We start from the raw sequence: 25,982 nt of genomic DNA, 5'->3' as shown, positions 1-25,982 counted from the left end.
CAAAGATAGTACGAAAGGCGCAGGCGTCAACGCCATATTGTGAGTGGCACTACTACGGAGGGCCAAGGCGTCAGCACCATATTGTATGTGGCACTACTGCGGAGTGAAGTTAGGAATAATGTGCTGCTTGGGGTAGAACAAACCACTGAACGCTTTACACCGAATTCAAACACATCACAGCTCAACGATACAAACACGAGCCCACCTGGATGAAATCAATGAACGCAGGCGCCTACAACGCGCGTATGAAATGCCGCAAGCAAAGCGGGCACGGCTCCAAGACGAACGAGCTCGACTAATGTATTTCACGATACCCAACGCCGGGGGTAAGCGAGCGAAGCGAGCAGGGGGCGGAGCCCCCCTTGTATGGCATAATCACCAAACTGCACATGTACATACCTTCTTGACAATAACCAATCAAGGCTTTAAACGAAACAATAATCCATGTACTCATATGTACTAGCTTTTCCATTAATATAAGTTATTCTTCTGAAACACACAGGCATAAATGAAAGCCATCATTGTCTTTTTCATTCCAATCTTCCATGTCAGATGCATTAGCAACATGGTTAAATTGTCCCTAATCCAGCAACTTCCTTCAGTCGTTCTTGAGGAATACTCAGACTCTCCCAGGACATTCCAGAGATATAATCCCTCTACCATATCTTGTGTCTACCCTTTGGCCTTCTCTCCGCAAGTCATGCCTTGTATACTTCCCTAGGGAGGTGTTCCAAGAACATCCTAACTACAGGCAAGCAGCACTTCTACTGTAAGGTCCAACTGCATTGCTAAGGTATTCATACTGTTAAGAAAAGTGGGCCCAGCAACCCTGTGCACGAACTTCATTTCTGCCATTTGCACTTATATCATTACCCAAAGCTTCTTGCTACACCTATTCACTGGATCGTCTCACAATCCCCTCTATCCTCACTCATAAACAAACCTTGGAAATACTTGAATTCCCTCACTTGGCGACAGCTACATATCTCTCACCTTAAGGAAGTAATCTTTTTTCCAGGGCAGGACCATGACCAGAGATGCAGATGTGTTAATTCTCACCCCAACCATATCACACTCAGCTGTGAAACATTTTATATGTATATAGAATCACTGTAAAAATGAGACCAAGATGAAAACAACATCTGCAAACAGCAGAGATACAACCCACAGCTTCCCAAAACTGGATGCACTACAAACCATTGCCTAGCTTTGATACATATTCATGAAAATCATGAACAGGAAAGCAGACAAAATGTAGCCTTGGTGAAGCCCAATGCTCACATGTAACAGTCCAGACATAATAAAGAGGGAGCCCCAGAAACCTATATACTTGAAGTACCTTTTATAAGATATTGTGAAGTGCATGGCTTTTTCCAAATCCAAAAAACACATGCAGGTGGACATTTTATGGTCATGTGATCAGCAGTGCTTTTATTTTAATGACACATGTTGCTGAAGAGGTGGCTGGACACAAACATACAAGTTTTAAATGTCACTGGGGAACTTGCCATAATGAGACGGTGAGACAGAAAGGGGTAGTGAGCAAGGAAGATTAAGTTAGTTCTGTTAACTAGCTTAAAATGCAGTGTATCATAATATGGCTCAATTTATTCTAGAATTACTAAATATGAAAATAGTAACTAACCTGACAGGGTTGTTATGAGGGCAGAAGCTCCATTTATAAGCTGAGTTACACAACTATGGGGCTTAGGGGACACTAACAACTGGAGAATAGTGGAGGCGCTCAAACTGACTGACATAATCACAGAGATTTGTATAAGAAAGCTACTGGAATCCTGTTACCTTCAGTATGAGTAAAGACAGGCATCTTAGGAAAGTCTGGGCTTCATTAACTTGGAATCCAGGTCAACTACAGGGTGCTGTGACTTAATGGATCTATAACTTTGTTGTGTGACCCAGATGCAGAAAGGATTCTGGAGTAAAGGCCCAGTGTAAACCCCAAAATGATTTAAAAGATAAAAAGGCTGTAAGATATATGCAAAGTAGAAAATACTTTCTACAATCATCTAAAGGCAATATAGAAAAAAGATAATTTATACTAAAAGTGCTGCAAATGAGGGCATTATGCTACTCACATCAAACAGAGGCATTGAAAAACTAATTTTAATTTAAGCCATTACACAACCTACAGAAATCAAAGGATGACTTTAACAGATGATGTACAGATGCAGATGTAATACAGAATTTTTCCATCTGCAAATTTCATACTGAAAATGCATGTAATCTGTCACTTACATTTGAGTCTAATTTGTTGTGCTCATATTACGCACATGAAAGTTTTATTGTATTTTATTTATACTGGACCACAGAGTATGTTAGAATACTTTTTATCTCATATGCAACCTTTATCTAATGCTATATCATGTTCACCATTTCTTGAAGTCAAAAACCTGCTCCTGGTTTTTCAAATACTTGTATGGTAAACACAGTTTAAAAAAACACCTTGTCATATTTGATCAGCCGTCCTTGCCATAGTAAGCTGTTAAAATGGAAACAGATAACAATTTTGTAAATATTACTCAATCACTAAGTTCATTAATTCATTTTCACATCTGAGACTGATTTGCAAGGGCAATAGTCTTACTCTGAAGCCCATACATCTCTTTCCACATCCGCATTTGCCAGCTCATGCCATGGAATCCCAAGGCGTTCCCAGGCCATCTGGGAGATACAATTCCCAGGGTCTCCTCCAGCTGGTCTTGCCTGTAAAATGTCCGCAGAGGCATCTGCATCAATGCAGAGTGTCAGCAGCTCTATTCCTATCCTCTCCCAGAGGTCCAGCCACGCTGCTGAGAAAACTGATTTTGGCCACTTGCACCTGCAGTCTTGTTCTTTCGGTGATTATGCAAAGCTCATGACCGCAAATGAGGGTAGGCATTGCTTTGTCTTCTGGATCACCACATTCTTCACCACTACACTACAGCCTAAATCTGTCTGTCAATCTCAACATCCCTTTTTCCTTCACTTGTGAATAGGAGTGATCACTAAGTTAAAACTACTTTATCAACATTACTAATGATGTTTATTATATCTCAAATGTGCAAGGCAGACCGAATTGTTTGTCAAACTAAGAAAACTAATGACATATAAGCTATAACAGTGAAATAAGCAAGTGGGAAAAAATGAAAAATTCTATTTGTTAAGGTAGATTGGCTAATGCATTTAGTTAATTAGGAGCAAGGTTTGCAAACAGAGCTTCAGCTCTAGAGTGTCCTTTATCTGTGATCTAAGCTTGTAATCAATCTATTTGTTCTGTGTTGTTTGTTAAGACTCTCATTGCATATTAAAACCATTTGATCCTGCCCACCTAAGTAAAAAAAAAAAAAACACCCTTAAAAAAAGCGAATTGTGTAAATTTAGTGTACTGCTAGCAACAATGTATAGCATATAACATTCTCAAATCCTCTTTACCCAATTCATGGTCCTGCAGGGCCACAGCTTATCCTGGAAACAATGAGAGAAATGCAAGAATCAACCTGGGCCTGACCAGTTCATTGCATGGCCTACATATGCACATATCCACACTCACAATGGGACCAGTTTGGAATCTTCAACTAACCTAAACTGCAGATATGTACATGTGGAAGGAAGACCATGCAGTCACATAGGGAACACACAAGACTCTACAGGAAAAATGCCCATTTATGAGTTTAAGACCTGGAATGCTGGATCCTTGAAGCAGCAGCACTTGCCTTGCCACAGTACCTGATACACTAAAAGTGTCAGTCATTAAACCATTACTTAAAAAGTCAGACCTTGACCCACATATACTAAATAATTATAGGCCTATTTCAAATTTACCATTTCTCTCTAAAATACTAGAAAAAGTAGTCGCCAGTCAGCTTCAGACACACCTTACGCATTACAATTTACTTGAGAAATTCCAGTCTGGTTTTCGCACTGGTCATAGTACAGAAACTGCACTAACACGGGTTGTAAACGACATTCTGATATCCTCTGATGAAGGAAACTCCACTATAATTATGTTGTTGGACTTAAGTACAGCGTTTGACACCATCGACCATTCTATTTTACTGCACAGGCTAGAAAATGATGTTGGGCTTACAGGCACCGTTCTCGCTTGGTTTAGTTCTTACTTATCAAATCAATTCCAATATGTACAGAAATGTGCTGACAGTACTCCATCTTTATACACAGAAGTTCAATATGGTGTCCCGCAGGGCTCAGTACTGGGACCTTTACTGTTTTCACTGTACATGCTTCCACTGGGATCTCTCATTAGGAAACATAATGTTAATTTTCACTCGTATGCAGATGACACCCAGTTATACCTTTCATTTAAATCAAATGAAGTTTCTCCAATGTTGTCTTTAATTAGTTGTGTTAGCGAATTAAAGGAGTGGATGAATGAGAACTTAATTGTTGGAGGGAATGATGCTGATCACAACAATATTTTGTCATCATTTAACTCAGGTGGAATTCCAGTCAATTTTACTGAATCAGCCCGCAATCTAGGAGTTATCTTTGACTCTAGCATGTCATTTAAAGCGCATATTACAAAGTTGTCCAAAACATGTTTCTTCCATCTTAAAAATGTTAGGAAATTAAGGCGCTTTTTAAATAAGCAGGATTCTGAGAAACTAATTCATGCATTTATCTCTAGTAGGATTGACTACTGCAATGCGGTGTTCACTGGATGTTCAAACTGTTCTTTATACAGCCTCCAGTTAATCCAAAATGCGGCTGCAAGAATTATTACAAGAACAAGAAAATACGAACACATAACTCCAGTTCTTAAATCCTTACACTGGCTCCCGGTTAAGTTTAGGGCAGATTTCAAAATCCTTCTTTTAACATATAAAGCATTAAATGGTCGAGGTCCGGCTTACTTGTCTGAACTTATCATGACTTACAAACCTGAGCGCACATTAAGATCTCAAGATGCCGGTCTGCTTATGATTCCAAGGATTAATAAAATAACAGTGGGAGGTCGAGCTTTTAGTTACAGGGCCCCTAAACTGTGGAATGGTCTGCCTGCTACTATAAGAGATGCCCCATCGGTCTCAGCTTTTAACTCTTTTAGGGCGGATGTCGACTTTTGTCGACAGGAGGGGTTGAAGGGCAAATGTCGACAAAAGTCGACATCCAGGGATAGGGGGCGACAATCAGCTGTTAATGGCGACAAATCTCACTGTCACGTCACAGGCATTCCCTCTGTGCTTGGAGGAATGCTAGACTTGTTGACTCGGCAACTAAACATTGCGTGTGCGTGAGTTGCGAAATGTAAACAACGGCAAGATGGCACCGACATGTGAAAAGGCAGCGAAGCAAGTGCATAAAAGAAAACACTCGGCAGGCGATGTTTTGCGCATTATCGCGGAGTCGGACTCTTGATTTTTCAGAATCGGACTTTATTGGCAGTGATCAGGAGATCGAGCAAGAGAGTTAGAAGCAGGCATCAGCTGATCAGACACCAGCCGATGCCGCGCCAGCGGATCTGCTGCCAGTTGAGTGCCTTTGTGCAGCCGATGCATCTACGGCAAAGTTCGCATGGGATAAATACACAGACATTGATCCGTTGAGAGCCGATCTGGCTACCGGAGTTTACAAGACGGCATGGCTTGCTGTTGGACACGACAGATCACCAGCTGCTGTACTTCAGGCTGCTCTCTCCTGATGCTGCTTTTCAGCTACTGTCAGACGAGACAAACAGGTAGGCAGAGATTTTTTTTGAATCGCGGGCTGCGTTTGCATCGCATTCTCGTTTTTCAAAGTGGAAACCCACAACGAAAGACGAGATGAAGCGCGCTGTGGCATTACAAATAGAGATGGGACAGAACTGGTGATATAACTTCAGGGAGCATTGGTCCAAACGTGTTTTGTCCCCTGGTGGCTTAGGTACGTGCTGCTGCAAAGTTTTATTCACTTCTGTAATAAACAGAAGCAAATCCCATGGGGTGAGCCAGGCTATAATGCCATACATAAAGTTCATAAAGTTTCAGAAGATGAAAAGAGGTGACAATACGGTTTTCATGCAGGCAGAAAACTTGGTGGCAGTGGCATGGTACGATGGCAAATGGGTGACTTGTCTCTCTACAGTACACACTAACAATATATGTTAGAAAGCGCAGCAACAGACAATTGAAAAATAGGCATCAAAGCAACACGTATTGTAAGGAGTGCAATGTGGCAATGACTGAAATTGGCTGCTTTGAGCGAGATCAGACTTTGCTGTGTAAAATGTATGTGATATGTATGTGAAATCATAGAGTATGCAGGCTCATACAACATGCAAGACAGTAACATTTGTCAAAAGTAAATTTTTTTGTTGATTTGATGTGTTAAACAATTGCTTTGTGTTCTTTTTTAAAAATGTTAGTTTTTGGAAAAATATTCAGCCCTGGGAGAAAAGAAACAAAAAAAAAATTAGCCCTAAAAGAGTTAAATCCCGGCTGAAGACTCACTACTTCAGTTTAGCATATCCTGACTAGAGCTGCTGATTAACTGTACAGACTGCATCTCTGTTGTTAGTCATTAGCACTTAAACGTAAGTAACATGACGGTTATAATTGTATAATAACCCTCACTTATTCGGTTTTTCTTCTCAGTACTCAAATGTGGCACTTGGTGCCATGGCCCACCTGCCAAGTTGTTTTGCCTGCCTAAGGAAAAGTCATCCCAGATGGAGGATCGCAGGAATCGTGGGAAAGAGGGGTCCTTTCATCGGATTGGCTGGCCCAGCACTGTTTCAGCCGTGGAATGGCCAAATGGGGGAGGCAGCTTGAAGGATGAGGTCTCCAGGACTCTACACAAATCCAAATCTTATTATGGGATATATCATCTACTGTTAAATTCTGCTCTGTACTTCTAAAATTTATATTTTTTTATTTCTTACTATATTGAGGAATTGTTCTGTGTACTGCATTGTACTGTATTGACCCCCTTCTTTTGTCACCCACTGCATGCCCAACCTACCTGGAAAGGGGTCTCTCTTTGAACTGCCTTTCCCAAGGTTTCTTCCATTTTTTCCCCACAATGTTTTTTTTGGGAGTTTTTCCTTGTCTTCTTAGAGAGTCAAGGCTGGGGGGCTGTCAAGAGGCAGGGCCTGTTAAAGCCCATTGCGGCACTTCCTGTGTGATTTTGGGCTATACAAAAATAAACTGTATTGTAAACTGTAACCGCTGCACTACATGGGTATAGCTAAGCACAATTTAAAATGTATCATTCCCACAAAATAGGAGTTTTAATTGTAGACTTTGAATCAAAGGAACTGCACAGATACCTTTCACAATTTGGTGAATAACAAACAGCAGTAATATTGCCAGATCCACATTAGCAATAGTGACATGACATGTAAATGTTAAAAAGGGTCACACATTTCATGGGAGATTCAAACACTTTTACAACATTTTTGAGACTCAAATTTTTAGAGCATGTTCTACAACAAACTCTGAAAGCATTACTCTCTACCTGGATTTGATGGCTTGATTTATTGCTTTGCACCCTCTCCCACCATAACCTATCATCTATGGGGGAGTAGCAACAGCTTTAGATTCTTCAAAAATTTCAATCTCTGGTTTTTGACAGATCTTGATGTTTTAGGGTCCTCTGATACTGAAAAAATCCATATCTCAAAGATGGGTGTGTGTCTGTGTGCCACAGTTTCTTGAGGACGGTCTAGAGCTACAATGGCTGGATGGAAAAATCCTGAACTCAAAACTTAAGCCTGTTGCAAGATGACAAAGTGCTAATTAGTTTTTGAGCCAAATCGTGCAAAAGAAAGCAACCCTCAAATACCGTAATTCTGCAATTACTTATGAATTCATCTCGTAAATTGCTATCATAATGACCTATTTAACGATCAGAAAGATTAGCATCAGAGCGATAAACAATTACTGAAATGTTATAGAATAGTTCAGGTAACTTGGTTCCTAGGGTCATGTCCAAGTTACCTTCAGTAAAACTTACAATTTAAAATCACTTACTACTGAACTGTTTAACAACTAACAGATTAAGGATAAAAAACAGTATGCACTTTTGCTTTTAAAATCAATAATGAAAGTACAACCCATCCAGACAGTCTACATAATCACAATGTGTAGAGTACAATTCAACAGAGGTTGTGCTGACATTATATAGCATGCTAGTGAGGCCTCACCTGGGGTACAGTGTACAGTGCACTGTTTTAATCTCCATATTACAAAAAAGATTTTGCAGTGCTGGTGAAGACCAGAGAAGAACAACTAGGATTATCCCAGGACTAAGAGGTATGATTTGTGATCTAAGGAGTCAAACCTTTTTAGCGTAACACTAGAATCCCTGAAACCTACAAAAAAACTCGTAATCCCAGCCCACCTTAAATCCCTTTGCACCTCTCCATCAGCGTCTTTTGTGTTGTAAATGCGCTGATGAGCACAAGCAGCCTGCTATCCCATCCCCGCCTTGACACAGCTCAACTCAGGCAAAAAGTTCTCCCAGTTCAAGGCTCCTTATCTGCGTATGAGATTCCTGGAGTTGTATAGGGTAAATAATACACTATATCGTTATTTGGAATACATGCATTTCATGTGTGTTCTGTGTCTACAAAGATCTGGGTAAGTGTAGGATGAAAAGAAATGCGAAAAATGCTGAACACATACCTAAAGCAGTCCCATTTTACTTTATGGTGCCAAGCAGAGTGCAGCAGTCTATTAGCCAGTGAAAGCACTATGAAGAAGCTGTCTGTTGCTATGTTTCTGCCTTTGTCCAGTCACGGGACATTGTATCTTTCATTGCCAGTACAACAAATAGTTCTGAGTAGGCATCAGCCACAGCCCTGCTCTTGTGAAAACAATGGTGATAAATGCCATCAACTCAAAGAGGGAGAGGCAAGTTCATTGTACCACATGAACATCACTGTGAGAATAAAACTGAATACTGTAATAAAACAACAAGCGCTAACTTGTACAAGTAGCCAAAATTTACACCGGGTGTTACAGATTCAAATCAAATGTGTGTTTTTATTATATTATAGTAATAATAGTAATAATAATAATAGCAGCTCACTACTCAAAACTCGGTGCACCAGATACCTTTGAGTTGCAAAGCAGCAGTTCTTACCTCTGCACCATTCAAGAATACATAATCAACTTCCTGTCAAATGACATTTGAGCTTGGGTTTGTAACTCATTGACAGCAAAATGTAAATCAAATGTTTTTTTTTTCCCTTTGGTTATATTCTTGAATAAAAGCACAAGTGTTTATTTGATATTTCGACTAAAGTCTTCACACATTATACACTTCACATCATTATTAGTAACAAAGTTACTAAAAGTTTCTGCTTTAGGCATGTGTTCAGCATTTCTTGTCTAGCATTTCCTTTTATCCCACACTTATCCAGATCTTTGTAGACACAGAACACAAATGAAATGCATGTATTCCAAATAACGATATACTGTATTATTTACCCTATACAACTCCAGGAACCTCACATGCTGCTTGTGCTGATCAACACATTTAAAAAACAAAGGACACTAATGGAGAGGTACAAAGGGATTTAAGGTGGGCCGGGATTACGTGTTTTTTTTGTAGGCTTCAGGGATTCTACTGTTAAGCAAATGAAGCATAAGAGGGGACATGATTGAAATGTTTAAAATTATGAAGGTTATTAATGAAGTGGGTCCGAGCTCTTACTTTAAATTAAATACATCAAGAAGAACACAGTTAGAAACTTCTTAAGGGCAAGTTTTGCACAAATATTAGAAAAATCTTATTCACACAAAGCACCATAAGAACATGGAATAAATTACCAAGCAATGTAGTAGAGAGCAGGACATTAAAGAGCTTCTAATCTTAGTTTGAGGTTATTTTATCAGTTTTGGTTGAATAGGCTGGATAAGCTTATTGGGCTGAATGACATGTTCGAGGTGCAATTGTTCTAATTTAATTGATATTAAGATAAAGAAAACACCTCTGATGTTGATATAATTTAAACCATAATACAATATTAGCTTCATATTCCATCAGTTTTCCTTAAACTGTGCATCTTAATTTACAATGATAACTCACAAGACAGAAAGTGCCCTAGAACTATGCAATATCTGAAAAAAAAATATCTGAATATCTCAGTGGTTGAAGAGATACATTAAAAAAAGAAAAATAACCAAAAGCAGACAATTACTCATTTGCTGCCCACAGTAAATTACGCTGATTTTATTAACAGGGCTTAAACACTTAGCTGCTGCAACTTACTTGAAGGTGGAAATACTTTGAAAATTAACTTTGATGGAAATTTTTGAAAATAGCATACTAGATAAAGAAAAACAAAACAAAACTTGCATTAATGTTAAATGTTTTTGATTTTTGCTAGCTAATACCATATACCTCGAACTCCTGCCTGTGGCTAATGCTTCAGCATGCATCATTAATGCATTACAGTGATAAAAAAAAAAAATATATATATATATATATATATATATATATCTATATATATATATATATATATATATATCCTCTAGTATAAGCATATACTGTATAACAAATTAAAGTGTAACACTAAAATTAGTATGCTATAAACATGTCTTCAGAATGACTGCATTGTGCTTCTAGTGCATTTAGGGTCATTGTTATTGCATAACAAAATGAGAGCAAGTGTTCTACTGTGTGTTACCACTTATATTTATTAATTCAACTTCTCTCTAATTATATGGTACTTCAAGGTGATGCTAAACTTCTCTATTCCCTTTGTAGTTTGTATATGTTCATTAATGGGTTACCACACTAAAATTGTATGGATGCATTCAGACATTACACATTTACATGGAAAAGGTATTGTTTCCTCTCCTAAAATAGTGGTCGGTGAGATGGAGCTAGAAAGAGTTTCCCCTGAATGCGTCACTGCCATGGTTTTTAATGCAATCACCTGCCTTTTGATTAGCCCTAGATAACAGTAAAAGGGTGTCCTTCTACATTTTACTGTCAAGCAAGGCAAAGTTTTCAATGATGATCAATTAAATTGTTGGCACTTAAATTGGCAGGGTATAGTATATGCTCCTGGATTGCTACTAAACTGGAACTCAGAAAGATAGGTAAGATGCCAACATGTACTTTGAATGTGCAAGGTGAAAGTATACAGTATTAATTTAGTTAATTTGACTAATGAACAATAATAGCCTTAATAGCCTAGTTTGACCTCTAAAACATATAACTGTCATTTTCAAATTTTACATGTAAATGCAAAGACATAATAAAAGAAATAATGCAAAAAACAACAGGACAGAAGTATAAGAAACAATGAAATAAGGAATTAAACTCCCACCACACAAAAACTCTTTTAGATATATGCTAGTGTTTTCCACTCCCTGTGACCTGTCTGACAGACAGTAAGTGGAAATAATATAAGGTTAATCTCAAATTCTGTTTGCTGTTTTTAAGACACCCAAAATTAACCCCAACACACTGCAATATTAGATTAAGAGAAATAGTTAAGTATATTTTGTAAAATGGACTGTTTGGCTATACAAAGTGCCATTCACATAGAGAGGAAAACCTGCCTTCAGTGCCATAGGTAGTTATTCTGAACATTCTCCTCTTAAAAGAAGAAGTTCAGAAGTTTTGCCGAGTCTTAAATAGGAAACAGAAATAGAAAATGAGGGAACTTAAAGATATATAAATGATTTTTCAATGGGTTTCATGTAAACTTAGTGTGTTATTAAATTATGTTGGATGTAGTGTGAGCATATTTTTAAAAGCAGAAAATGCTTTGTATAATTGCACAAGCAAATGAGCATAGCATTCTTAAAAAACAACCATATGTAAACCTCAATGGAAAGAAAAAGCCCTAGAGATGGATAAATAATATTTATGCAAGCCATGTTGTAATTGATTAGATTCAAGAGAAAGAAACAGCTAAGCAGTCACCTTACATAGACTTCGTCAGGGTGTAATTATCATCCCAAGTGTCTCTCTCAAGATCTAGCTGCATATTTAAAAAAATAACAACAGGACTAAGTAATGCTAAAATGACACAAAAAAATTAGTGGAATTCTTCATTTGACCCAACTCCATTTCATTTGTTAAAGAACTTTTAACTTCATTAATAAATGAGAAAAAAGTAATTTGATGCTTGAATTTTAGATTGTAAGAACTAGTATGAATGTGCAATGAACACACACACACAGGCATATATACTGTAAAGCAGAGACATTGTACTTTATATAGAAAATGGACAAGGCAACTATGGAGACACATCAAAATATTTATATTTCTATAAAAACATTTTTTTCAACATATCTAACATAAAATAAATTACACCATGTATGCATGGTGTACCGTTCACTTTTGTTCTGGAACTTAGTTAATTAAGTTAAAAGCTGAAGTATTTTCCTTTTTGTTTATTTACTTTATGCCAGAGACAGATTTTTGCTTATTAAATATTTTTGCAACCATGAGTCATATTTAAAATTAACAGTAATATAAAAATGCAATTACATGTTTTAGTAGTGTACATATATCCATGTTTTAACAGCATTTTGTAATATCATGTAGTTAAAACATGATCCCAAATAGGGTTGTAGTGGCTGAAATAGCTTTGTTAGACACGAGATTCCACATCAGGTCATGTGTAAATTGCACTTTATGTACTATTATAAGCTGTTAGATGAAAACATCTTAGGCTATGTACAGTTTATATTACTTAAATATAACATGTTCTTGAACAAATACCCAATGGAGAATTTCAATCAATTTTGAAGTCAGAATTTAAATTTGCTGGTTGCAACAAACCATGCTGGATAGCAGGTCATTGTGGTGATCTGCCAATAACTGACAGTGTCAGAGAATTACTGAACCATAGCACCTTTCCATTTTGATGCCCTTCTAGATATATATTTTGACTTTTTGCTTTCCCAGCTGCATTTTTTACTTTAAGGGCCCATTCACCTCCAAGCATTTTTCTGGCATTTTAGTGTTAAATCTGAATGCTCCTAAACTGCTGGAAAAGTGCCATTATTTTGAATGACACTGTTCACACATAAGTGTTTTAGCAGTGAGCAGTGTATGTAGCAGTTTTTGAGTGTTTTTTGACAAACACCTGTTCCATTGAAATCAATGGTAATGTTCATAAACGCTGGTAAAAGAAAAGAAAAAAGAGTGTTTTTGGAAGTGTTTTTACAGGAAGTCAATCCCTTTTATTAGATAAAGCAGCTCATTGAAATTAGAAAAAGAAAAAAAGCCAGCATCAAGGTCCATGCATGTGCATCAATCTTCTAGTAAAAGCTAGTAAAGGACAGATTAATGTACATAGCTTGGAAACAAGTGACAAGAATTCAATAAATGTTATAGGTATATATTAAGTTTTAATCAAGTTAAAGTCTGATACAGATGTTTTATCAACCAGAAAGAGTGGCAGAATTCATGTTCACATCACTCTATGGGATTTGCATATGCCCATAGATTTTCTGGATTGATCAGTATTATTGAGCATGTTGAACTGAATATTAATTACCCATTTTAACAATTAATACTTAAAAATGTGTGAGGGATATTTCTGAATTAAGAAAATACATTTAGTTCTTCCTTAAGTAAATAACATCCATCCAAATTCCTAGCCCATGGGTAAACACTGGCCAATGTGCCACCAGATCACACCGTTTCAAAATATCTTTAGCAAACAACTGGATTAAAACTAAACAGAAACTTTATCAGTATGTTGCATACAGCACACACTTTTCTGCTTGGCTGAAAAGCTTGAGATCTGAAAATGACTGGTGCACCTTGCATCATGTGTGCTTCTTGCGTTACACACACTGCTACCGCGAGAATCACTGACTCCTAGTGACCCTAAACTGGGCACATTAAATTTAACTAAATGGCACATTCGATGATTAAATGTACTGTATATGAATAAAACATATGTTTAATTCTTTTGAGTTGATTACCACTGTGTATGATAATCCCATCCACACTTGCATGATGTTGCACCGATAGTAGTAGGCAATCTTTTGGTGAAATAATGCAATGATTTATAACTACTTTCATGCTTACTGACATCCATGTATAATTCTGGAAATTTCCAGGATGCTACGTGCTTCATTCAGAAGTGACTTGCCGGGCTCTCTTTGCTGCAGAATACGTGCGCTCAAAACTTCGATGACACTTGCTCTTCAGTACTGTGATTGCCAGGATTAAAAACAAAAAGTCACAGAAGACATTCAAGAAGACAACAATCCCTTCACAACATGATAGCACCTCACAAACCCTCAAAATGAAAATGATAATCAAATTTTTAATGCAAAATGTGTCTTTGAAATTGCTGGAAAGTTTTGAAAAATAAAACAACTGAAAACTGCCTGAAATGCCCCAAAAACACTTGAAAAATCCCAAACGGATGCTGAAAATTTAAAATGCTCAAGTGTGAATCAGTGGGTGGCACGGTGGCGCAGTGGTAGCGCTGCTGCCTCACAGTTAGGAGACCCGGGTTTGCTTCCCGGGTCCTCCCTGCGTGGAGTTTGCATGTTCTCCCAGTGTCTGCGTGGGTTTCCACCAGGCGCTCCGGTTTCCTCCCACAGTCCAAAGACATGCAGGTTAGGTGGATTGGCGATTCTAAATTGGCCCTAGTGTGTGTTTGGTGTGTGGGTGTGTCCTGCAGTGGGTTGGCACCCTGCCCGGGATTGGTTCCTGCCTTGTGCCCTGTGTTGGCTGGGATTGGCTCCAACAGACCCCCGTGACCCTGTGTTCGGATTCAGCGGGTTGGAAAATGGATGGATGGAAGTGTGGATCAATACTTATGGCTAGAATGATCCCAGGTACAACTGGAAGCAAAATACAGAATCTGGTAAAAGCATGCACAAGTCAGAATTCATGCAACGGTTGTGACAGGGAAAATGATAATTAAATAACAAGGCTAATAACATGCTGCCATAATCATGGTCAGAGAACAAAGCATTAAGTTATAAGCCATAAAGAGTATATGTAACCAGAGCAAAGAAACTCAGGGCAGAAATAAATTATAAGTAGTAAATTCAAAATGTAACAGAATGAAATGATGCAAAGGTGTTTTTTTTTCTTTTGTCTTTATTTCTCAAATCACAAATCCAGATCTTTGATGATAAGGTACACATGGCACCAGCTTTTTTGAAATGTTGTACTTGTTACATGATGACATGTGACCTCTGGGAGCTGCCTCCCAGCAACAGGGCCTCACAGTCTAGCAACCAGTCTCCAACATGGAGGTGCCCATAATGAAAACAAGACAGCACCAAAGGAGAACATGGATTGTTTTAAAAACATAAAGAAACAAAAGATTAATACAATCACTACATTCCTTGCCCTAAGAAACCCTGATAACCACATTGAAATAATTTTTAGAAGTCAAGAACAGTTGGAAAAAAATTAAACTGGTAAGCCAGTTTATCACAAGCTGGTGTTGCAGAGGTCTGTGCAAGCAGTTGATGTGTCCGTTTATTCTTTGCCGCACATGCGTCTCTGCTAGCATTTCAAAAACTTTTACTGGGATTTGTTTTGCCATCGGACATGCAAAAGAGTAAAATACAAATAAAACACATGTTGAAATAATACCCCTAAATTGCAAATTTAAAACAGTAAATGGTCACTGAAATCACAAGGAAAATCTGTTTAAATCAATTGATTGGTTTTGAAAATTCGCCAATGCTTTTAAATGGGAGTTATTAAAAATTCAAAAATCTCTACAGCTCTTTCTGTTCTAGATATCTCAAGGAAAGCTGAAGTTTCTAAACAAACAACTTTGAAGAATTAGATTACCACATTTCAACAAAATCCTTTGAGTGGGAGTCAAGTTACAGTATTTCATGTGGACAGACAGACAGAGAGATAGGACTGCAGTAGCAGGTTCTTTTTGCATTTTATATGAACTAAAAAGCTGTACAAAAAATACTGTAAAGTCTGGGTGGGATAAAGATTATGTGCTCAAAAGACACATTAGAAAAAGTCTTGGAGATGTAATGAATTAAGAGGATTACTGTAATTTAGCTTCTTACTGCCCTTCTAATCTAGCTGAAATAGCAGATTATATTTCTTTGAAAGTTAAGATCTGTTTGCTTTTTTTACTTCATTTCCCTCTTTTTCATTTGGCCAAAACAGAACTGAAATAAAATAATAATAAAACTTATCTCTAAAATAAAGAAGCACAGAAGTAGAATGAAACAGAAAAACAGAAAAAGTAATAGTGGACAAAAGGATTTACTTCAAAGTGCACTAAGAAAGATTTTTTTCCTTTAGTTTGTACATATTAGAATAAAGTTGTCAGCCATAAAAAAACACCCTTTAAATGTTTACATTTTGAGTGTAAGCCAGTCTCATGTATTGTAATCCAAAATGTCTAGTTTTGCATACAATTAAATCAAGATTGTATGTGATTTGTAAAGGCATACTTTTCCTTATCATTCTACATCAAATTTTTCACCTTTGAGAAACATTTATCAACAAGTTTACAATTACATCAAATAGCTGCTGACAGAAAAGAATTTTTTAATTGCAATTTTAGTTATAATGCCAAGCAGTTTTTGAAAACCAGAATGGCAGGTAATACAATGTTCAAAATGTCACACAGACATTTTGCTCGTAGTAAAAGCCTACAATATTTTATCATATTTACCTCAAACTACAACTGTTTTACATGCTACAATTAAAAAAGCAGCTTGAGAAAATATATTTTAATGTACAATAAATCTAAATTAACAACATAAAACACGTTAATGAAAGAAATGTTATATAACTACTTATATAACAATTAGCTTATACTGTATAAAGTTAAAAATCAGACTATACTTGGAATCTAATCTCAATATGAACTGAAGCTTCATTAAAGACACTTTATCTTAATATAAGAACAAATCAGCTGTGAAACAGTAACTCACATCAGACTTTGCTGTCTATAACAAACACATTTTTGACAGACATGTAGCTCCTATTTTGTAATGCATGGTACTCATTTCCTTTCAGTGGAAACTGGTTAATAGCTAATAAACAATGACAGATCTGTGAGGAGAAAGTCAAAAACACTAGGTATTTTGCCATAAGTAGTAATTCAAAATATTTTCCATTGTGGTTAGCAGTGACTGTGTGCTCTTGATGGACAGAGTTAAGTCCAGACATGCACTGTTTGGAACTATCACCCTGTATATCAGGAGATTTTATTACTCTGAACTGCTTGTTAAGGTTTGGAACATCAAAGTATACTGAATTAAAAAATGACATGCGAATTACTGTGAAGCAAACAGTATCTGTTTATCTGTTCAAATGGAATATGTTTAATAAGAAAATATTCAAGTTCTATGGGATGAATATTTCCATTACTTATAGGCAATACAGAACTTTCATGTTTAACAATGATATTATGTCTGGATAGGAACATTATAACGCAAGTTGAATAGTATAATTATATTTTAAATTAGTACAAAAGCTGTACATAGTATACAGTGATCCCTCGCTATATCGCGCTTCGTCTTTCGCGGCTTCACTCCATCGCGGATTTTAAATGTAAGCATATGTGAATATATATTGCGGATTTTTCACTGCTTCGCGGATGTCTGCGGTCTACAGTACGTGTGCTTCCTCAGTTGATTTGCCCATTTGAATTCAAAAAAGGGACGCATTTGAATTCAAACAAGGGACGCTATTGGCAGATGGCCGAGAAGCTACCCAATCAGAGCACGCGATTAAGCTCCTGGGTGCTGTGCTAACTCTCGAGTGTCTCGCGACCATTCTACGAATAGCAAAAGATCTCCAGATATCAGCTGAAGAATGGGACCCGCAAATGATTCATTCTTTGCAATTTAAAAATGCTCTTGACGGCGCCACGGAAGTGTATAGGAACCTCTTTACATAAATGAAAAAGCAGCGCCAGCAACTGCCCATCACAATGTTCCTTACACGCAAAACACTACCTAGTACGCCTTCAGTGGAAGAAGACGACGGTGGTGCTACACAGTGGCCTGAAGAGGCTCCTTTAGAACAGCTGTGACAGTGCAGTAAATGTCATCGTTATCTGACAAGTTGGTGAGTACCTCAAACTATTTTTCTCCGTACTTAGTACATGTATGTACATTTATTGTAACTGTGCACACATTTTATACAATTTTTTCCTTGCATTGTTGGTATTTATTGCCGGTGGCCTGTCTATCGTAATGGCTGTAACAAATGTGATATCGGAGACGCTCTACAGTATCTTTAAAATAACATTTTGATTTTATGTACAGCATTTACATGTTGTAGATTTTTCACGTATTTTTATATTACCTACTCAATTACAATATGTTTAAAACTGTATTACATATTAAATAAAACTCCTCAATGATATACGATACGTATGTTTGTGAGTAGTATATAAACAGTAGTATATATATGCTGTATAACTGTACGGGGAATATTTATAAACCATGTGGGAGAGTTTATAAGGACTTAAAATATATAAAAATAACCATATAAACATATGGTTTCTACTTCACGGATTTTCTTATTTCGCGGGTGGCTCTGGAACGCAACCCCCGCGATGGAGGAGGGATTACTGTATTATTATAAATATAATTGTCACAGGCAGACTGAAAAATGGAAGTGTAAAGGTCATTACTTTTATGACACTCTAGTATTTATTGTGTCATATGACAATGAGAAAGGAACTCAATCTCAAACACCAAGAACTCAGGATTATGTTAGGAGCTACAAGTATTAAGAGTAACCACCAGCATCTAAGCCACAAAGACACTATACATCAGAGTGCCCCAGTAAGCTCCAAATAAAAACTGGAAGAGTGTACAGTTGTACTAATTGCTTTTTAAACTATGAGATCATAGTATTATTTAAAATGTACACTATTTACAAGTGAGATGTGATATACTACCAACAACCAATGCCCCATTAACCAGTGACATATTAGTTTTCAGTATAAGGCCTGATGCTTTTTTACGACTTTAAGTGAAAAGCTGCCTAACCAAGTACTCATGTTTTTGTTTTAAACATACTAATTAAGCAATTTCAGAAAACCACACAGATTCTGCTCATTGCTTGGATCACTACAAAATGAAATTATTACAAAGAAAAACAAGGGTGAAGATCTTAAAGTAGCAGAACAGAACAGTTGACATTTCTTAAAAATATTGAAATGCATATATAACAAGGATGAATTGGTGTTATAGTTGTTAACTCTGGTCATTCACAGTTCAATAAGACTACTGTTTGAAACTATATGGATATTCACACCCTTTGATAGACTGTGCCCTTTCCAGAGTGATATCTGATGATATTGGTATAGGCTCTGCTCATCCACAATGTAATAAATTAATGCATTCTTACATATACAATAAAACAAAAAAAACTATCAATTGCATAATAGTGACATACTAATTTGATTCTTTGACATCAGCCTGCAGTTTGGTCTAAAGCTATGGAAAATACAATTTATTCATTAAATTTATTGGCAAAGAGGTCAAACATCATGAACAAGGAACACAAGTAGTAGTTCTGTATATTATGTACATTAATATATTCATAATTTCAGTGAATATTATGTCAGATATATTAAAGTATAAATATATATATATACTGTATATAAATATAATATATGTGTGTGTGTGTGTGTGTGTATATATATATATATATATATATATATACACATACACACACACACTTTTTTTTCAGTGAATATTCCAAACAAGTATAAAATACTGACTATAAAAATAAGAAGATCTATTACTGAGCTAACATTAAAATTCAGTACAGAGTACAGATACAAAAAAAGGTTGCTTACTAGGAATTCAGTTTGTAGAATGCTTAGACCTGATCTCTAATGAAAATAAAATGAACACATTTTCTTAAGCTGCATAACTCCAGGAAAGATACATAAAGACTACTGTAATTTCTTCAAGAAGTTTATTTATTATCACCTTACAAGTTTACAAATTAAATCTAATACATAACTTCTAGTTTATCATTTCAGGCATAAAACGTAAAGATAAAACAAAAATTAATGAGCAGGGGGTAAACGTTAACATTATATAAAGTTATTGTCTGTTTTTTTACCTGCATTATTATTAATCTTTAATTTAATATTGTTTTTTTGTATCAGTAAGGTGCTGCTGGAGTATGTGAATTTCCCCTTGGGATTAATAAAGTATCTATCTATCTATCTATCTATCTATCTATCTATCTATCTATCTATCTATCTATCTATCTATCTATCTATAAATATTTTGGAATTAAATAATTATTTTTTAATTAACCCATTGTTCCTTACCTTACCCCTAAAGAAATGTATGCCAGTCCCAATGTTCTGCAGGCTCTTGCTGTATATTTCATATTGTAAATTTAATTGTTTACCACTCTCTATACTCAATTGTTTATTATTTAAGAATACTAAGTTAAAAGCATTGTCTCAGTTTGCTGACATTTTGACATACTAAGCTAATCATTTATCAATGTATATTTCAGCGCATACATATTTGTTGGCTTTTGTGTAATTTAAATGACTATCCTATAAATAACTAAACATGCTATTTTAATATAGTTCTACAATTGTTGCTACATTGCAGGTATATTAAAAGAATATGGACAATTCATAATAACACATTCATATATTTTATTACAAACAGAATGTAATGGTGCTACTGGCAGTCTTGGGTAGGGCAAGATGTACATGTTCAAGCATGAAAGAACAAAAGCCTGCCTTTTCATATTCACTAGTTCAAAAACATTTCACCTCAGTCAGTATAAATAATTGTTCAAAAAATGAAACATACAGCACTTTTTATTGTATTTCATGTTATTTGAAAAGGTGTATTCTCCAAACCTAAAACATATATTTACATTACTGTGAAATCAAATATGGATTTTAAAAACTCAACTATGAATATTTCACATTACTGAATTTTAATAAACAGTAACCCAAAGTGATGAAGCACTAGAATAGTCTTTTATATAACTGAGTAATTCATGAGGAACATTAGAATTTTTTTTAAAATTTACTTTAGAATTCTTCACTGACTCCAGACAGTTTAATTACATGTCTGAATAATGGTAGCATAAGCATACTGTATGTTTAGTCCAGTATCAAATGTTTTCAGCTACCTCTGCATTCTCCTCAAAAATTCAGCTTAAATGATAAATGACTATGTAGTCCTATTAGTTACATATCTTATTAGCTACACTTAAGACTACCTTTTATAATGAACGCCAGCTGACAGGTACAGAAAAACAACAACAAAAGCGCAGAACAAGCCGATGAGTAATGTTGAAACATGCTTATGTCTTTAAAGTCCTAACAACCCAACTATTGATTCAAGTGACTCCAGTTCAAGGGTGAGCTATTATATACTGCAAGATCCTTATAGTTCCCCATTCTCCAGCCAAATCTGTTTATGTCCAAGACAATATATTAGGAAAGCAAAGTCAAAATGTTTAACTGACAAATTGCAACATAAAAATAGATGACTTACTTTTTTCTGGTACCACAATACAGCATCTCGGACTTTGGACGCCATTTACATGTCAAGGATCAACACAGTGGTCATTTTATCCTGGAGAAAAAAAAAAGTGAAACGAGTAATGCTTCACCTGCCCATTTCAAAAAGTAGAAAGGCTGCTCTTTTAAAGCCTCATCTTACAAGCTTGGCAGGTGTGTTTACCAAATGACATCACGCCTTCCCTCATTATTATTTAACTATCACATCGCAGAGACAAAATAAGATGTTTGCTTCTGTAAAGCACCCTACTTGTGGGATTTACTCTGACCTAAGAGTTGCCTGTCAGCAGCAACACAGCAATTTATTTTTTATCCCATCAACTAATAAAACAGTAATATTATTTAAATATACTTTCTCTTAAGCAAACAGAGGTATTTAAAGACTACTTTTTCTGTAGTCTGGTTTTGAATGAGGATCTGAAAAGAAGCAGAACATGCCAAAATACATATTTCAGGATATTATAGGGACCAGTAATTTCTTCTAAGAGATGCTAGATAATATCTAGAAAATACTGTGCATTCACCTTTAAAGTTTTTAAGTTCTATTTTGAAAAGCAATAAATGTGTATATTTTCAAAGGGAGTTAAAACCATGACTCATATGTATAATATTAGGTGATGTGCACAAAGGTAAGCTTTACAGACCCACTTTAACAAACTTCAGGCTCTTTTAACAAAACATAAAAATACCTACTTAAACACATCATGAAAAAAAGAGCATTTAATGAGACTTGTACCTAACAGTTTCCATCACAACACTTGGACCTGATGGTGTTTTTTCCTACATGCTCAAAAATTCTTTTAGCTGTGTAACACAAAATGATAATATGAGTGAGTGCTCAGTAATGTCATATTTCTCATATGACCACATGTTATTAATGTTTGCTCCTAACATTATGATGTAAATGATAAAGTGATACAGTAAAAAGTTAAGCAATTGTTCTTTTCCAGATTAACTATGTCACTAAAGACATGTCTCAAATAAAACAGAAAATTGTTTAGTTACAATGCCTATTCCTAACTTCACGACCCCCAACAAAAAAATGACACAACGGCAAACAAAGTGCATTACACTTACAAATAATCATGATGGCATAATTAGTTGCACCACCAGCAGAAATTATAACTAGAACTTAAATCAAAAACAATTCTAATGTGTATTTTCAGCACTGATTCTAGTTTTTACCATTCTCCTTGCTTTTCCTTCTGCAAATATTTCCTTTTAGATAACCTGCTTCTTCAGGTTTAAAGGCAATGACATTCACACCTCTGTCTAGCTGAGGTAGTAATTACAGGTACTGTTTTAGAGGATAATTAAAAATAATTAACAGTTATAAATCAAACCAGTCACCTACTGTAATAGCTTACCTGGCAAAAAAACTTAAGCCAGTATGATAAAACTAGAGTAAAGTTGTCAAATACTATAATAATCACTGATTCGAAAAGCTCTAACACAGGGTGATATTAGCAAAGTAGAGTCTGATGATGTGAAATGAATATCTCAGGCACTGTAGACTATAAAAGCAGCAGAGGTGGCAAACTCTACTTTACACTTATCAGTTCACACACAACTATTTAAAAACATAAATAAATGTTAACTGTATGAAAAGAGCTATATAGTGTTTTATAAGCCAATAAATGTCAGATGTTTTTAGACCCTGAATATACTGGATTTTGTTATTCAGGTAGCCACTGCAATTATAAACCTAACCCTGTCTATGCACAGGTTAATATAAATGCTCCATTATTTGAAAGGTCATTGGGAAAGTTAAGAATTTTAAATGCACAATGTGGTTCCCTTAAAAGGTATACATTACCAAAGATATGAACTTATGTTTCTTAACAGAACAAAAGTTCATAAGATCCTTGGTTGCTTGCATGCTTTCTTTCTCTTGCTTTTTTCTCTACAGATGGCATCTACAAGTACTAATTCAATTCAGATCAGTTCATTGTATTTTGGTATACCACTTTTCATAGACTGAAGGCTCAGAGCACTGTAACAAGTTTGCAGATAAAACACAATTACGAACTTTACAAATTATTAATTACATAATAAGTACACATAAATACAGATTTATTTAAACACATGTAAGACAAAGCACTTCCAAACTGATTAATTTAAATGGAGCCTGGCATTATTAGTCCATTAACCTTATTGTTGGACTATGGTCAGCTGACAATGGAGGAGAGGAAAACCAAAACTCTAGTCTGTAGCATTCCAGGAGAAAGTGCACCTCTGGGGGTTCCAAGGCCCAATATATGAGAAAATCTAATGTGCAATATGCATCCAACCAAAATAAAAAGCAGTTTAGAAATAAATGTATGTCCTATTGTGGGTATATATGGGTCATAACAAAAAAGTAAATGATTGTAGAATTGATCAAATTCCAGGAAAATCTCTGTCTCACACAATGGTTGCAAACACATGTGCAATTACAAAAGGCTTATCTGTATAACAGTCTCTGACTGTAAGCATCTGTAGCATAATACACCATCTGTGAAACATGGTAAAGGCAGTGTTACAATTATGTTTGCTTATTTGGCTCATGCCTTTGTCCAAGGAAACTTACAACATTTATTATACAATTGGTTACATTTCATTTGGCTTTCCAACTGGAATACAGGAAGGTCATATGACTTGCTTATGGTCACATAGTGTCAATAGCAGGATATGAACCCACAACCTCAGGGTTTGAAGTCCAAAGCCTTAACCACTACACCACACTGCCTGTCATGTTATGGCATATACAAGCATGACTGCCAATGCAAATGGACACTTGTGTTTATTGGTGATATAACTGCTGACAGAAGTAGCAGGATGAATTCTAAAATGTACAAGGCTATACTGTGTGCTCAGATTCAGACAAATGCTGCAAAACTGATAGGATGATGCTTCACAGTATAGATGGACAATGAGCCAAAACATATTGTGAAAGCAAACCAAGTGTTTGTCAAGGCAAATAAGTGAAATATTCTGCAATAGCCAAGTCAATCAACTGAACTCAACCCAACTGAACATGCATTTCACTTGCTGAAGACAAATTTAAAATTAGAAAGTCTGGTGAACACGAAGCACCTGAATAACAGCTGCATGAAAGAACTAGCAAAGCAACAGTAGGGAGGAAACCCAGCACTTGGAGAAGACCATGGCTTCCAGCCTTCAGGCTGTCATTGACTGGAAAGGACTTTCAACCAAGTATTGAAAATAAAAAAAAATCTGATGATTTTTGAGCCCCTGAAAATAGGGGGGACTATGTATAAAAATGTCTGTATTTTCTAAATGGCTCATACAATGTTTTTGATAAACCTCTTGAATTAAAACTTTAATTCTACACTTCAATTGCATCTTGATTACTTCATTTCAAATCCATTGTGGTGGTGCATAGATCCAAAATTGTGAAAATTGCATCACTTTCCAAATACTTATGCATGGTTTATACTTCACGCGATGTGACATGTGCTCCTGTGGACACTACCACTATGCAAGCAGTGCACTGTTTATAATTGAGCGCATACTTTAAGTAATGAATACTTTATGTTATGTTATGGTGAGAAAACAACGTTTGGCATCACTGTGTTGTGAATTGCCTCGAAACATCCAGTAAATTCCTAGGTCACCTTTCCACAATATCTCTGAAAAGGATGGATGTTTAATAATTACATCCATCAATCCAGGGATGTGCCCATCCAAGAAAGCATGCAAAAAAAAGACAGCAAAGAAAATGGTATGTGAGACCTTTAAAATGTATTACATCACTACGATGGGGAATATGTGACGCTTATATTGTCTATGTGAGAAATAGATGAAGAAAAGCACCACAAATACATTTTTATGTCAGCATTTAAATTTGATGATTTAGTTCACCGCATCAAACCATTCATCAGACATTGAAGCATGCACTTTGATCCTGTAGGATCTGTAAAGTTGCTTGCTGTCACATGTTGATAGTAAACAGAGACTCTGACGTAACATTCCAACTTGAACACACTGCCCTGTTTTTTTCTGGTGCTGCAACTTATGAACATGTTGTGTTAATTTCTGAGGATTTGCTCAGAGGCCGCGTCAAATGAATGCTGGGAAAGCGTGGCAGCCATATGTGTGCGCGTATGCCTTCTGAATGTAAAGTATAAACCAGCCCTTACAGTATGAGCCTAACTGTAGATACTGTATTAGCTATTGAGTCTGCCTGCCAAATATGTATGATATATTTTAATAGTTGAAGTATATGATTAAAGAAATTTTGCTCTTACACAGTCAACCTGACTGTTTTTTTGTAATTAAGTTGATTCAATTTTGAGGAAACACAGGACCACAAAGTCTTTAAAAATGATTATTAAGCAGATGCCTTTATCCTAACAGATCTGCAAATAAATCAAAAACATCAAATAAACTTGGGTAATTCTTAACAAACAAATGGTGCATAAGAAGCTTATCACTACAGTTATGACAAATAGCAATGCAGCAAAATATTAACTGGTTAATGGCTGAAAAGGTCAGTGCAATCATACATACAGGCAGGTGGCAGAGA

The 25,982-nt window shown here is 36.0% G+C and overlaps 1 protein-coding gene across 4 annotated transcripts in view; it reads right to left on the bottom strand.

Annotated features, from left to right (window-relative positions):
• LOC114659349 (protein PHTF2-like) overlaps positions 1 to 25,982 on the bottom strand; it is a 198,821-nt gene that overhangs the window by 84,654 nt on the left and 88,185 nt on the right. For all 4 annotated transcript variants that reach the window (XM_051923729.1, XM_028811803.2, XM_051923723.1 and 1 more), the window contains one exon: positions 21,429 to 21,509. In XM_051923729.1, coding sequence (XP_051779689.1) covers positions 21,429 to 21,473 — 45 coding nt within the window. In that variant the 5' untranslated portion in view covers positions 21,474 to 21,509. The remainder of the gene's footprint in view (positions 1 to 21,428; positions 21,510 to 25,982) is intronic.

Source organism: Erpetoichthys calabaricus, chromosome 1 (genome assembly GCF_900747795.2).
Source record: "Erpetoichthys calabaricus chromosome 1, fErpCal1.3, whole genome shotgun sequence".
NCBI classification, from domain to species: domain Eukaryota; kingdom Metazoa; phylum Chordata; class Cladistia; order Polypteriformes; family Polypteridae; genus Erpetoichthys; species Erpetoichthys calabaricus.
The sequence above is the reverse complement of the archived record's forward strand: the minus strand, read 5'-3'. Positions and strand labels throughout refer to the sequence as shown.